We start from the raw sequence: 15934 nt of genomic DNA, 5'->3' as shown, positions 1-15934 counted from the left end.
TAATAAGCTATGAAAGGGCCTGATAAATACAACAGCTTGGTACAACTGTCATCTAGTGACAGTGTGCACTAAACCGGAGCATGACGTTAACAGGAGCGATTCATTATAATGGAATTGAATTGGGACTGAAATACCTCATTACAGGAGTTCGCACATATCCAGATTGCACTTACCAGGAGTCTGTATTCACTTTCATGGTGGATAAAAAAAAAATTTAAACTTACATTGAGCTCAATGATCCAGAGCAAGGTGATGAAGAGGAGGTCAAAGGTGACAAAGAGGCAGAATGTCCTCCTGACATCAGAGATACACTTCTTCTCGCTCGCCTCATAAGACTCTATGCGGGCCAAGAGAGGTGTGGTGTTTATGCCCCGAAGGGTGGCTCTCGAGTCCACGCTGCTACCACTTATGCTCTCCATAACTGGCCACGCCTTTCACTCTGGGCTGGCTCCACCCACTAATGAAGCGTCAGTCAGCTACTTGGTTGCTCCTCCAGTCACAGCCAATGACAGTAAAGGCCGAGGAGCTTTGGCAACGCACACCACTCAAGGGGTGTGCCCACACCTGCTGCTTGCAGGTATTGGCCCCGTCGACTGGTCAGAAGAAGGCACGCCTACTTATCACATCCAGTGACGATTGCTGCAGGTGGATGTCAGATGCATCCCTGCCTCAGCTGAAAAAGAGAAAAGCCAGGCCTTCAGTACATGCGGTTTACATTTCACATCAAGGTAAGGGTCAATTCGATTTGCTTGCCTGCTTTTATTTCAAATGCAGGCAGTAGACCTATTTGCATTACTGCCATTTACTTTAGTATATTACCCCATGTAAAATAATACTTGAAAGCAGAGCCATCTATGGCTTAAAACCTTTCATCCTCATTACTTGCATTAAAAGCCTCCCTCAAGTGTGACTGAATGTATATTGTACATAACATATTTAACTATTGCTGTACATATATTCTTCAGATATACTACAGATTCTATCCATACATCCCATCACACATACTGTACATACACTCCATTCGGAAAATATTCAGACCCTTTGACTTTTCCCACATTTGGTTACGTTACAGCCTTATTCTAAGACTAGAAAATGCACTTAATCACTCATCAATTTACACACAATACCCCATAATGACAAAGCATAAACAGGTTTTTAGAGATGTTTGCAAATGTATGAAAAAAATATTTCAAATTTACCTTATTTACATAAGTATTCAGACCCTTTGCTATGAGATTCGAAATTGAGCTCAGGTGCATCATGTTTCCATCGATCATCCTTGAGATGTTTCTACAACTTCATCCACCGGTTGTAAATTCAATTGATTGGACATGCTTGGAAAGGCACACACCAGTCTATGTAATGTCCCACAGTTGACAGTGCATGGCAGAACAAAAACCAAGCCATGAGGTCGAAGGAATTGTCCGTAGAGCTCCGAGACAGGATTGTGTCGAGGCGCAGATCTAGGGAAGGGTACCAAAAAATGTCTGCAGCATAGAAGGTTACCAAGAACAAAGTGGCATCCATCATTCTTAAATTGAAGAACTTTGGAACCACCAAGACTCTTCCTAGAGCTGGCTGTCCGGCCAAACGGAGCAATCGGGGGATAAGGGCCTTGGTCAAGGAGGTGGCCAAGAACCCGATGGTCACTCTGACAGAGCTGGGGACTAGGGATGGGAGAACCTTCCAGAAAAACAACCATCTCTGCAACATTCCACTAATCAGGCCTTTATGGTAGAGTGGCCAGATGGAAGGCACTCCTAAGTTAAAGGCACACGACAGCCAGCTTGGATTCTCTGATCTGATGAAACCAACATTGAACTCTTTGTCCTGAATACCAAGCGTCACGTCTGGAGGAAACCTAGCACCATCCCTAAGGTGAAGCACGGTGGAGGCAGCATTGACTAGTCAGGATTGAGGGAAAGGTGAACGGAGCAAAGTACAGACGGATCCTTGATGAAACCCTACTCCAGAGCGCTCCGGACCTCAGACTGGGGCAAAGGTTCACCTTCCAACAGGACAACGACCCTAAGCAAACATCCAAGACAACGCAGGAGTGGCTTCGGGACAAGTCTCTGAATGTCCTTGAGTGGCCCAGCCAGACCCCGGACTTGAACCCGATCGAACATCTCTGAAAAGACCAGAAAATAGCTGTGCAGCGACGCTCCCCATCCAACCTGACAGAGCTTGAAAGGATCTGCAGAGAAGAAAATGGGGGAAACTCCCCAAATACAGGTGTGCCAAGGTTGTAGCGTCATACCCAAGAAGACTCGAGGCTGTAATCGCTGCCAAAGGCGATTCAACAAAGTACGGAGTAAAGGGTCTGAATTATGTAAATGTGATATTTCCGTTTATTTTTTATAAATTTGCAAACATTTCTAAAAACCTGTTTGTTCTGTCATTATGTGGAAAAAGTCAAGGGGTCTGAATACTTTCTGGATGCACTGTAGATGGGAGGGGAAATAGAGCAGCTGAAGGACGGGATTAAAAAGAACAATTGTAAAATATGTTGTGTCCGTAAAATGTATATAGTGTGTATAAGCTGGAAGTAGAAGCCTAAGTTTTGTTTTCCATTAGTTTACTCCAATTAGTGGTGGGGTTAGGGGAACATATTTTCCTTTATGTTCCCCTAACCGCATCATGATGCAGACAATTACATTGATGGAAGCTACAATCTATATGCCATATTAAAGCTGATATAGCCCCCCAAAACATAGGCAGAAACTGCTTCCCCGTTTGGCGATGTCTTCGACGTTAGCTAGCTAAGCTCATGCGCAGAAACACGTCATCGGGTCTAACGGTCATCAAATCAAAAGGCACTCCTTGCCTGGGCCTGGTTTCCCTATAGCGATGGAACTTACAAGTGTTTTAACATTGTATTTTTCCTACAACGGCCGTTTCCCAAAACACCATGCAGAGAGAACGGTTGCTAAGTGCATCATTGGAGCATGTGTCGATACAGATAGGATCGAAAGAAAGGGAGCGCTGCTCTAGAATTAGCTTTCTCCATTCAAATATATTTCCTGAACAGAATTATTTCACAATACTGAAATTGCTCCTATTGAGGTATTACCACCTACGGCTGCAAGTGTTGAGGCGGCTTATTCTAATGCTTACCTAATAAAAATGAACTAAATCACAGATGCCTATACTAATGTATATCCAATAAAAATGCACAAAAATCACAGATTTGGCACACTATTGCACACGTTAAGCCACACATGAAATATATTTGAGACAAATTACAGACAGTAGCCTACAAGTAGCAAAATAACTCAATTGAACATTTAATGTATTTCAATATGATTGAAATAGACATATATACTACTGTTTATATTTTAATGCAGTCATCTCTGTCTTGATTTAAAGCATATTTTTTAAACGTCGCTTGTTTGTATCAAATGCAAAGACATTGGCAACTTTGTATTGGTAGCCAACTTTGATCTGAAGTTGTTTAGCGGAGATCTTTGTGGATAAAGTGACTTGGGAGGGCAAAAAAAGCATCTAACGACGCACTTAACTGTTCTACGAGTGGTCTAAGGCAGGCATTAGATTACAAGTGTTTACAAGTGCAACGTTAATAACGATGGTTTTGGGAAACATCTCGGAGATCTAAAATTGCTCCTACGACGGTTCTAACGATGAACTTAAGCCTTAAAATGCTTTTGGAAAACCGGGCCCAAGTGTGCTTCGATTGCGTTCACAGAAGTCTTGCGATGTTGCGCCTCGGTTTATAAACTCGGTTAAATTCATTGGGCTATCCCAATGGGGGCAGCATTGGGAAGTTTGGATAAAAAGCATGCCCAGAGTAAATTATCTGTTACTCAGGCTCAGAAGCTAGGATATGAATATAAAATTTGGATAGAAAACACTAAAGTTTCCAAAACTGTTAAAATAATGTCTGTGAGTATAACAGAACTCATATGGCAGGCAAAAACCTGAGAAATTCAACCCGTAAGTGGGAAATCTGAGGTTTGTAGTTTTTTTAAGTGATTGCCTATCCAATATACTGTGTCTATGGGGTCAGATTGCACTTCCTAAGGCTTCCAGTAGATGTCAACAGTCTTTAGAAGTTGTTTCAGGCTTGTATTGTGAAAGGGGAGCGAATAAGAGCCGTTTCAACAAGTGGTCAGGCTGAAAGCCTTTAGTTTAGTCTCGCCCGTGAGCGAGAGGTTCGTTCCCTTTCCTTTCTAATGAAAACAGTATTGAATATTTATGATGACACCCTAAGGATTGATTAGAAACATTGACATGTTTCTACAAACTTTAATGGAACTTTTGACTTTGTCTGGACTTTGTGCCCGCGCTTTGTGCATTTGGATTACTGGACTAAACTCAAACAAAAAGGAGGTATTTGGACAAAGATTAACTTTATCGAACAAAATAAACATTTATTGTCTAACATGGAGACCTGGGAGTGCCATCAGTTGAAGATCATCAAAGGTAAGTGATTAATTTTAATGCTATTTCTGACTTGTGACACCTCTCCTTGGTTGGAAAATGGCTTTATGGTTTTCTGTGGCTAGGCGCTGACCTAACATAATCGCATGGTGTGCTTTCGCCGTAAAGACTTTTTGAAATCGAACATTGTGGCTGGATTAACAAGAAGTTTATCTTTAAAATGCTGTATAATACTTGTATGTTTGAGGAATTTTAATTGAGATTTCTGTTTGAATTTTCCGCCCTGCAATTTCACTGGCTGTTGGCGAGGTGGGACGCTCACGTCCCGAACGATCCCAGAGAGGTTAACAAGGCGACACGCCATCTACACTCCTCCGCCACATTTATTGGATTGGTTGAACAATGCAGAAGAGAACCTCCCGACAGTTTTTTCCCCTCATCAGGACCAGAAAGAAAGAAACGCAGCTCAGGCGTTTTTTTACATCTGCTATGTTAGGTTACTTGAAAACTAATCATCAAGCCCTTAACGAGGTGAGGTAGTTCAGGTCTCAAAAAAAATTATGATCAGGGTTATAAAAAAAAACACTGGCCTAAGGTACAATAACACAGTAGGTACAGAAGCTACATTAGTCTAATCAATTGTAGAAATGGCAACTTTCTACATTGATAGGATGGTCAACGCCAGTCCTCGGAGGCCTGATTGGTGTTACACTTTTGCCCCAGCTAACAAACCTGACTCCAATAATCAACTAATCATGATATTCAGTTTAGAATGCAATTAGTTTAAATCAGCTGTATTTGCTAGGGATGGGGGAAAAGAGTGACACATCTCCGGCCCCAGAGGTCTGGAGTTGCCAATCCCCGGGGCCTCATTTCTAAACGTGTTGTACAAACAAAATATGCCCCAAAACTTGCGTGCACCAGTTCACGCAAAGTTGGCATTAATAAAACCTGAACTTGACAAGACTGTGCTTATCCTCCTGCAATCTTTAGACCAGAGGCATTCAACTCTTACCCTACAAGGCCAGGAGCCTGCTGGTTCTCTGTTCTACCTGATAGTTAGTTAATTGAAACCACCTGGTGTGTCCAGTCTAAATCAGTCCCTGATTAGAGGGGAACGTTGAAAAAAAAGGTGGTTTCCAGAGGTCCAGAATTGAGTGAGGGCTTTAGACAATGTGTACGCACAGTTTCTAGTGGTTGAAATATTGCATTGCAAACAGGCAAAAGTAGACTAGTAGTAGCCTTGTGGAAATGGGGAATATATGATGAAACTCGGATTGTGTATGTGTTCAACTCAGTGGGCGAATGGGCAAGACCAAAAATGTAAGTGGCTTTGAACGGGGTATGGTAGTAGATGCCAGGTGCACCGGTTTTAGTGTGTCACGAACTACAATGCTGCTGGGTATTTCACACATGTTTCCCGTGTGTATCAAGAATAGTCCACCACCCAAAGGACATCCCGCCAACTTAGCAACAGTGGGAAGCATCAACGCTTTTAACAACTTGTAGACCATGCCCAACGAATTGAGGCTGTTCTGAGGCCAAACGGGGATGTTCCTAATGTTTTGTACACAGTGCAATGTATGATGTTTATAAATGACAGTCTACTCGAAATATGACATTACAGTATTCAGACGTAGCCTACAAACGTCAATGGAAAAATTAGATGTGGGATTAATGGTACCCTATCCTAACCTGTTGTAGGCTATTTCGTGAGTATGAAACCATCAGTCAGAAAAGGTGAGTAATTTATTCTGCAATGATCATGGAAATTAAATAAGTAGTTGGAATTAGATGTCTACTTGATTGAGGGAAAATGTACATACTATGACTGACTGTGCTTTGTCCCACCTATCCATCTTAAGACGAATGTACTAAGTTGCTCTGGATAAGGCCATCTGCTAAATTACTGAAATATAACATGTAACGTTAATGCCTTTCTAATTATTTTAGAATGCATCGATTTTAGCTCTTCTCTCTAACGGGAAATGTTTTCATATTATAATTTATCTACCCGTTTTTGTTATGAATAAGTGTTATATTCCTGCACTAGGCTACTTTAGCCTTCTTGCAATGCAATACTTCAACCACTAGAAACTGTCGTACGCATGGTCTAAGTTTGCGGGAGGACAAGCAAATTCTCAAGTCTAGTTCAGTTTTTATAAATGCCACATTTTGCGTGAAACATGCAATGCTATCATTAGTTTTGGGACAAGTTGAGTATAGACAACGTCTATAGATGAGTCCAGTCTTCCCTAAGACGTGATTTGAGTTAGCGCAACGCGAGACTACTGCAACTAACCACTCACTGTTGTGCTTAATGTTGCAATGTGAGTTTCTTGTAATTGGGCAATTGGCTACATTGTTGCAAGTTCTGTTCCAACTATATCAACTAATCACAAATGTGCAGTTACTTTACCTAATGCAAATTGGGGTTAGTAATATTAAATCATTATGATCCGTTAAACTGGTTAAATAGATGTCCATATATGGCATCGAATTCAGCACAACAACATATAGACCCGACCGACGCTCGAGGAAAAAAACAAGACAGTCCACCGATATCGTTTTGGGCAGCTCGTGAGCAGGCAGTACTGCGCCCAAGAAAATTATTCTTCATTGGAGCAAATGTTTTCAACACTGAAAACATTGTAATAATGATTAATGAACGTATGCAAATGACATAGGCTGTGTTGCAATGAAATTGTTATCTTACCTTTAATTGTATAGCTAGCTACCTATCGTTTTCTTCTCGCTGTCTTTGGCATATTATGCGGAAGACTAAACTGTCAATGTAATACGGCGGAAATACTTGATTCCGTCGGACAGGAAATGAGGTGATAATGGGCGCGTTCGAGCGGATCACTTTTGTCAAGTCGCCTTCCAAAGTGTGTTGCAATAGGGCAGGGTTTCCCAAACTCGGTCCTGGGGCCTCACCTGTGTGCACGTTTTGGCTTTTACCCTAGCACTACACAGCTGATTCAAATAATCAAAACTTGATGAGTTGGTTATTTGAATTAGCTATGTAGTGCCAGGACAAAAACAAAAAAGGGGTGTGTTAAAATCCATTGAATCAGTTTTATCAGTTTGAATCAGTTTTTATCAGTTACCCCCTAGTACCCCACAATGTACACATATATATTTACAGTTGTGCGTGTGTGATATGGAAGTTGGACACTTGTTATTTCGACATTACAAAGAAAAATGTTTGTAAACAACTGCCACACCTCCATGTTGCACTGAGCCTTCCTGTTGGAAAACTACGTGTCTGACATTCAGCTGTCGCAGATGCACCTCCCCCGACTTCACTCCTGGACTTTCGTCTACAGTCTGTTGTGTTCACCTTATTACTCAAACGAGCCCAATATTTCGACATTGTGTGGGCTTATGGGATATGTAGTCTAATAGTACATTTTTGTTTTTTTGGCCAAGTAGGTTTTGCTTTATGAGATTATCTTTATCATTGTGCAGAAAAAGTGAGAAGCTCCAGCCACTCTATTGGAAAAAGTAGAACAACATTTTTTGATAGTCAAATTGGATATGAAGGAGAACAAAAAGGAGGTGGAGAGAGTGATGATGGACGAAAAGAGAAAGGAGACATTCCTATGCTGAACAAAGTATAAATGCAACATGCAACAATTTCAAAGATTTTACTGAGTTACAGTTTATATAAGGAAATCAGTCAATTCAAATAAATTCATTAGGTCCCAATCTATGGATTTCACGTGACTGGGAATACATAATGCTGAAACACGAGGCGATGGTGGCGGATGAATGGCACGACAATAATGCCTCAGGAGCTCATCACGGTATCTCTGTGCATTCAAATTGCCATCGATAAAATGCAATTGTGTTCGTTGTCCATAGCTTATGCCTACCTTATACCATAACCCCACCGCCACCATGGGGCACTCTGTTGAAAATGTTGACATTGGAAAACCGCTCGCCCACACGACGCCATACACGTGGTTGAGGCTGGTGGGACGTACTGCCAAATTCTCTAAAAACGACAGAGGCGGCTTATGGTAGAGAAATTAATATTAAATTCTCTGGCAACAGCTCTGGGGGACATTCTTGCATGCCAATTGCACGCTCCCTAAAAAGAAGGACAGGTTGAGACAAGCTCTGTAAACTCCTTAGGTGGTGGGCCTTAGCAAGCTACTGTATCTGCTTTAGTTTTCGAGATGATCGATCTTTGTTGAGGGAGAAGCTGTTTTTTACATATTGTGTATATTTATTTCTTCTGAACACATTTTTATGTTCGCTAGCTGGGCAGGCAAATGCCTCAGAGTACTAAACTGTACTATCCATGGTACTAAACTGTACTATCAAATCAAGTTTATTTTTTATATAGCCCTTCGTACATCAGCTAATATCTCGAAGTGCTGTACAGAAACCCAGCCTAAAACCCCAAACAGCAAGCAATGCAGGTGTAGAAGCACGGCGGCTAGGAAAAACTCCCTAGAAAGGCCAAAACCTAGGAAGAAACCTAGAGAGGAACCAGGCTATGAGGGGTGGCCAGTCCTCTTCTGGCTGTGCCGGGTGGAGATTATAACAGAACATGGCCAAGATGTTCATAAATGACCAGCATGGTCAAATAATAATAATCACAGTAGTTATCGAGGGTGTAGCAAGTCAGCACCTCAGGAGTAAATGTACTATCTCTGCTGATCACGTCTGCTAATCCCGTTATCCGTATCTAAGGTAGTAGACAGCAGGTGACATCTCAAGAGAGAGATTTCCATCCGATAAACTGCTATCAGGCAAAGTATTTTTTATTAATTTGTAATCTATTTATTTTGTTATAGAAATGTGATGCCATTAATGCAAGATGTAAACACAGCAACCGTAGTAATGTAGAACATTACAACCTCAGTAATGTAGCTAGCTTGCTAGTTAGTAGATCTGTTGCTAGCTAGCAGGAGCAGATCATTTTATCGCTAGCATGACATTCTGGGAGAAGGAGCGTTTTAGCTTTCACTAATAATTCAGGACTACAAAAATCTGTAGGACAAGTGGTGTAAATCTAATACAGCCATCAAGGCAGGAGCCAGTAATTTAATTATTACTGACAAATAAGAAATGCCACATTATCCCTGTCAATAGTTGGAGTAGGACGATTACAGAGCACCCTGCCTCAGACTGTCAAGATATTCATTTTGTAGCTCGCAAACTACTTTGCTGTGATTATTTATTTTATTAATTCTTGTCTTTCACTTTTGTCATGGAAATACTAATCAATAATGAGGAGAGACAAGGTCAATCACCAATCAGGATATTGCTTTATTCAAAATGTATTAAAAACATAGATTAATTATTGCAATAATGAAGCTGGTCGACGAACCACCCTTAGATGATTCGTTGAGAGCCCAACGAGCGGATTTGAGCCACAGCATTTTATAGCAAAGTACATCCTCCTGACAGATGTATAGAATGGGTCAAAAGTTAAAAAAAAAAAATATTTCACCCATACGGTCATAGGAAAATAGACTTAAGACAGCCTACTCTCATTCAAACGCTCTCCTTCTTCCTGTTTGTCCAAATCACAAATAGGGATATGAACTATAAACTTCATCATAATTATCAGTATTACAAATTACCTTCAAATCAGTATTACAACTGACCTTAAATTCCTCATCTGAATGGCTTTCCCTTGAGGGCGATCAAACCACACTGGAAAGTCAGGTCAGAGGTCATATAAACCCTTCAAATAACTGTATTAGACTAATTAATGAAAAACAGTCAAACATTTCATACATATCGTATCCCAGGTGTACAGTAAGTTTCCAGTACATTTCCTATCCAAAGAATTTACATGTGTTCAATTAAAAGATAAAAATAATTCCATGTGTGTGTCCCTTTAAGATACCTCGGCACTAACCCATATTCATAACCTGTAATCTAATCATTGCAACCTGTTGCATTAATATAGTCAAAATATAAACCTGTTGTTTAACAAATGTAGAACCTTCAAAAAGTTGGTGCTGTCTCATCAGCGCAATAGTCAATAATTATTTCAATCTACTCTAATTACTGGACACTGTTCCACATCATGGAAACAGATTATAACGTTAGAATACATTAACTTCCTGCTCAAATTCACTGGTGTTACCTAAACTATAAAACCAGCAACAGTAATCAGAAACTGTCAAAGAACGTTTCCGATTCAACTATTCGGATCTCTGCTGCAAAATGTCCCACTGCGTCCTTACAGCCCGCTCGAGGTCAACCGCAGCTAATCTATTTTACAACCTCAAGGCTCAATCATTAAACATTGTATTGAAACCTCAGCTTCTTCAAATTACTAAAATATTGCATAATTAGAGTTTTAGCCCCCCAAAAAACACTAATAACATATTAGATACACATACTGTCAGCACTCATTAAATTTACATCAACCCTCTTTATCAATGTCATCGTCACTGTCACGCATTGTAAGGTTTTAGAAAATAAAAGAAACCAAACCATGATTATTCTCTCCTTACTAGAAGGCAATGTTTTCATTGTAGTCCACCCTAACAATATTACTCTATATTTTTAATACCAACCTCTGCTTCACACTTATTAAATGTTTAATATTTTCAGATGAACCTGTAATGCGCCAAATTTATAAAATACATCAGCCAATTCCCCAGGGAAATGGCACGATCATGGTCACAGCTCTATCTATCGCAATTGCCTATCTGCTATTATTAGAATTCATTAGATTTAGGTAAATGTCCCATCTGATTAGACTACAGGTATTAAAACAAACACAACTCACACCCTTAAACTCGATCTAAACTGCCCAACGGAGACAAGCAAGTCTAATTTCAAGATGGCCTGAAGGCTATTCCATGAGCTGTGGGCATACAAACTAAAAGCATTTTCCTCCAGGTCAGTGGCGACCCGCGGGACCTCCAGAACCAGGCAGACCAGAGAGCGGGTCTAAAAATAGCTGGATCTCCAGTTAATAAGTGAGCTGAAGGAGTCTCTGAAGAACTGCTTTATTTACAAAAAGTTGGCAATGCTGGGCCCTTCTGGTAGTCCGAGACTCCCAGCCAACATAACTATTGTATACAAAACGCAGTGATGTGTACAAAAAAATTCCCCAATGATTTAAAAAAAAACAGTGCTGTCTACCATGCTGGTAATCAGAACCTTTAGATAGATTCTAAATGTTTTAAAGCAGAGGCTGTTGCAGGCATTTAGATTATATCACCGTAATCAAGTACTGAGAGAAGCGTTGCTTGAAAAATCTTCCTTCAACTTTCCAAAGCGAGACAGTTTTTTTTACATATTAAAAAAACGATCTTAATGTGTGTTTTAAAAAGAGAGGTTATCATCAATCCAAATACCCAAGCGCTTATAATGGGGAACTTGCACCATTTGGGATCCCTTCAATGAGGAAATATGCAGGCCCTCAGGGGTCAATATTATGAGACCTAGAGAACAACAAACTTGGTATATTAGCATTTAGCAGTAGTTTTGGATCAATATGAGATTTATGAATTGAGTCAAAACCATGCTGAAGGTCATGAATGGCCTGCTGTATTGAGGGGGCACAGGACTAAATTACTGTATCATCCGCATAGAGATGAATGTTACAGATTTTAACAGATACACTAATATTATTTATATAAATAGTGACGAGAACAGGGCCCAAAAGCGACGCCTGCGGCACACCTTTCGTAAACATTTAGGAAACTAGATTTGATACCGTCAGCAAGCAGACACTGTGTCCTTTCCGTTAGATAGTTCTTGAACCACTTGCAAGATGCCTGATCTAGGCCTATTTCAGACAACCTTTGAACAAGTAAGAAATGGTCAACCGTACCAAATGCCTTCGACAGGTCACTAAATAAGGCAGGACAATGATTTGTATGGCCTAAACTAAACAATATAGCACATCATCTAAGGGTAGCCGCTGACTTAGTGTCATGTGTAGGTCTAAAAGCAGATTGGTGCTCATTTAAGAATAGAATGAAAAGTTCTAAGATGAGAGTTGGCTAGGGACTCTAAAACTGTAGCAAGGCAAGATAGCTTGGAAATTGGACTGTAGTTATCCAAGTCAGAAGGATCTCCACCTTTGTGTAGGGGGAGGACATGAGCAGTTTTCCAGATCTTAGGGGTAACCCCAGAAATAACCTCAATTGTCAAGTTAAAAATATAGGTTAATGATTCTGCAATAAGTGGGGCAGAAAGCTGCAGCCAAAAGGGATCAAGTGAGTCAGCCCCAGTGGATGTTTTGGATCTTTAATAAGGTACAGCATAGACATCAAATGGTTGAAATGAAAATCAGGATGAGTGAAGAACTCCCTCTGCTGGAATTAAAGTTTTATCAAATAAACTCAGCAAAAAAAGAAACGTCTTCTCACTGTCAACTGCGTTTATTTTCAGCTAACTTAACATGTGTAAATATTTGTATGAACATAACAAGATTCAACAACTGAGACATAAACTGAACAAGTTCCACAGACATGTGACTAACAGAAATGGAATAATGTGTCCCTGAACAAAGGGGGGGGTCAAAATCAAAAGTAACAGTCAGTATCTGGTGTGGCCACCAGCTGCATTAAGTACTGTAGTGCATCTCCTCATGGACTGCACCAGATTTGATAGTTCTTGCTGTGAGATGTTACCCCACTCTTCCACCAAGGCACCTGCAAGTTCCCGGACATTTCTGGACGGAATGGCCCAAGGCCTCATCCTCCAACAGGTCCCAGACATGCTCAATGGGATTGAGATCCGGGCTCTTCGCTGGCCATGGCAAAACACTGACATTCCTGTCTTGTAGGAAATCATGCACAGAACGAGCAGTATGGCTAGTGGCATTGTCATGCTTGAGGGTCATGTCAGGATGAGCCTGCAGGAAGGTACCACATGAGGGAGGAGGATGTATTCCTTGTAGCGCACAGCGTTGAGATTGCACACCCCCCCGACCACCCTCCACCTCCAAATTGATCCCGCTCCAGATTACAGGCCTCGGTGTAACGCTCATTCCTTCGACGATAAACCCCCATCACCCCTGGTGAGAGACAACCGTGACTTGTCAGTGAAGACCACTTTTTGCCAGTCCTGTCTGGTCCAGTGACGGTGGGTTTGTGCCCAAAGGCGACGTTGTTGCCGGTGATGTCTGGTGAGGACCTGCCTTACAACAGGCCTACAAGCCCTCAGTCCAGCCTCTCTCAACCTATTGCGGACAGTCTGAGCACTGATGGAGGGATTGTGCGTTCCTGGTGTAATTCGGGGCAGTTGTTGTTGTCATCCTGTACCTGTCCCGCAGGTGTGATGTTCGGATGTACCGATCCTGTGCAGGTGTTGTTACACGTGGTCTGCCACTGCGAAGACGATCAGCTGTCCGGCCTGTCTCCCTATAGCGCGGTCTTAGGCATCTCACAGTACGGACATTGCAATTTATTGCCCTGGCCACATCGGCAGTCCTCATGCCTCCTTGCAGCATGTCTAAGACACATTCACGCAGATGAGCAGGGACCCTGGGCATCTTTCTTTTGCTGTTTTTCCAGAGTCAGTAGAAAGGCCTCTTTAGTGTCCTAAGTATTCATATCTTTCACCTTAATTGCCTACCGTCTGTAAGCTGTTAGTGTCTTAACAACCGTTCCACAGGTGCATGTTTATTAATTGTTTATGGTTTATTGAACAAGCGTTGGAAACAGTGTTTAAACCCTTTAAAATTAAGATCTATGAAGTTATTTGGATTTTTACGAATTATCTTTGAAAGACAGGGTCCTGAAAAAGGGACGTTTCTTTTTTTGCTGAGTTTAGTTGGCACGCTGAGGCAGTGGTTATTAAAAGCACCACAAATGCCCATCTTATCTGTCATGGGATCAGAGACTGTCATAACCTGTTGGGGTAATGAGGGGATGGAGTTTTGTTTGAGACTGGACTACCTTCCAGAAGGCAGCTGGATTCCCACCATTTTCGGATGCACAGTTCAAGAAGTATGTCTATTTAGCTTTTCTAACCAGGGATCAACATCTATTTCTAAAGGACTGTCAGTGTGACTTAAAATCAGTCAGCCTTAGCCCAAGCTAAATTTCTGTCCTTAAGTTTCTCTGATACTTCTTGAGTTGGTTCAGTTATCATCTGAGTTAGATTTAGCTCAATGTAGATATTTTTCAGCATATCAGAAGCTGCCATCAACCAATCAGGATTAAGATCACACAAAATTAATAATTCCGATTTAGCATAGTTAGATAGCCAAATGTCTGACTTGCTAAGAGCACATGTTGAGGCAGAGGGAGGGCGATAAATTCCCCCTAGCGTAAATTGGACATTATTACCAAGGCCCAGATTTAGGACTAGACATTCAAATTGCTACAGAAACATTTAAATTGTCGTTTGTAAATATGGCAACACCTCCACCTCTGCCAACTCTGTCACATCTATAAACATTATAACCAGTCAGAGATACATCAGTTTTCAGCACAGTCTTATTTAGCCAGATATTACAAGAATGTCCATGTTGGTTTAAGAGGCCAGAATTATAATAAAATCAATTTTCGATATCAAACTTCTGGCATTTACATTAATTAGTCCAATGCCGTGGGATTTCAGATCAGACAGAGTCTCTAATACAAGCATACCATGCTCAGTTGGTAACCCCTTATTTGAAAATACCATAGGGCTAGCTTGAATTGGTATACATACAAGATTGTCTAGAATTGTACAATTGGGACTTTGCTTTGAATGAGGATGTGGATTAAAACAAGAGTCAATGAGGGTTACCTGTTGCAGGCCTGCAGAATGCTGATAATGATGATCATTTATGGTTGGGATTATCTGCCCGAAACTTGGGTTGTGGAAAAGTCAATGTCTCAGTGCAGCCTTGAAATGTAAGGACAGGGTCCAGTACAGTAGACTCATAGCCAGTCATGTAATGCCAGCAACCTACTGAATCTTTCGCTGCCACGACTCAGCGATGGCACTGGGCCTGAAATAATTGGACGCTTTTTAGAGTCTTTCAGAGTTCCAATCAGTTCTATAAAAATACTGTTTCAGCCGTTCTGAGCTAGCCACCCTAATGTCATTAGATGCCACATGGACTAGCAAGAAACAGTAGGTACCAGCCCAGTAATGTCCTGTACCCGAGCCCCAGGAGAGCACAATGTTTTTGCCTGAAAACTGAGATGTTTGTCACCATAGAACTGCCAATGATAACGGTTGGTGAGATGGCAGAGGAGGTCCGGCAGTTTTTGTGACTCTTGCTGGAAGGAAAAACCCATTGTGGCTGACGAAGGAGCCGGTGCGTCAGACACCCTCGATGTCCGGTGAGAGGAGGAGTGTAGCAGATCCAAGTCCGGGGCAGAGTAGCCTAGCGGTTAAGAGCGTTGGGCCAGTAACCGTAAGGTTGCTGGTTCGAATCCCTGAGCTGACTAGGTGATAAATCTGTCTATGTGCTTGAACAAGGCACTTAACCCTAGTTCCTCCTGTAAGATGCTCTGGGGAAAAAAGCAGCTGCTAAATTATTTAAATGTCTCTCAGCTACATGGGTGGGGTCCTTTCAATATGGGGCCTGGGCACACAAATGCTC

General features: G+C 41.4%; 1 protein-coding gene across 4 annotated transcripts in view; it reads right to left on the bottom strand.

The window, feature by feature from the left end:
- The window catches only part of stard3nl (STARD3 N-terminal like), a 36560-nt gene extending 29335 nt beyond the window's left edge, over window positions 1–7225 (bottom strand). For all 4 annotated transcript variants that reach the window (XR_008753265.1, XR_008753263.1, XM_055867592.1 and 1 more), the window contains exons 1-2: window positions 7118–7225; window positions 225–673 (exon numbers count right to left, since the gene is read on the bottom strand). Coding sequence is in view for 2 of the 4 variants with exons in the window: in XM_055867592.1 (XP_055723567.1) it covers window positions 225–419 (195 nt within the window). In the remaining 2 variants the exon portion in view is untranslated. The remainder of the gene's footprint in view (window positions 1–224; window positions 674–7117) is intronic.
- Window positions 7226–15934: the final 8709 nt, after the last annotated feature.

Source organism: Salvelinus fontinalis, chromosome 17, assembly GCF_029448725.1.
Source record: "Salvelinus fontinalis isolate EN_2023a chromosome 17, ASM2944872v1, whole genome shotgun sequence".
NCBI classification, from domain to species: Eukaryota; Metazoa; Chordata; class Actinopteri; order Salmoniformes; family Salmonidae; genus Salvelinus; species Salvelinus fontinalis.
This window is presented reverse-complemented; position numbering and strand designations above follow the sequence as displayed.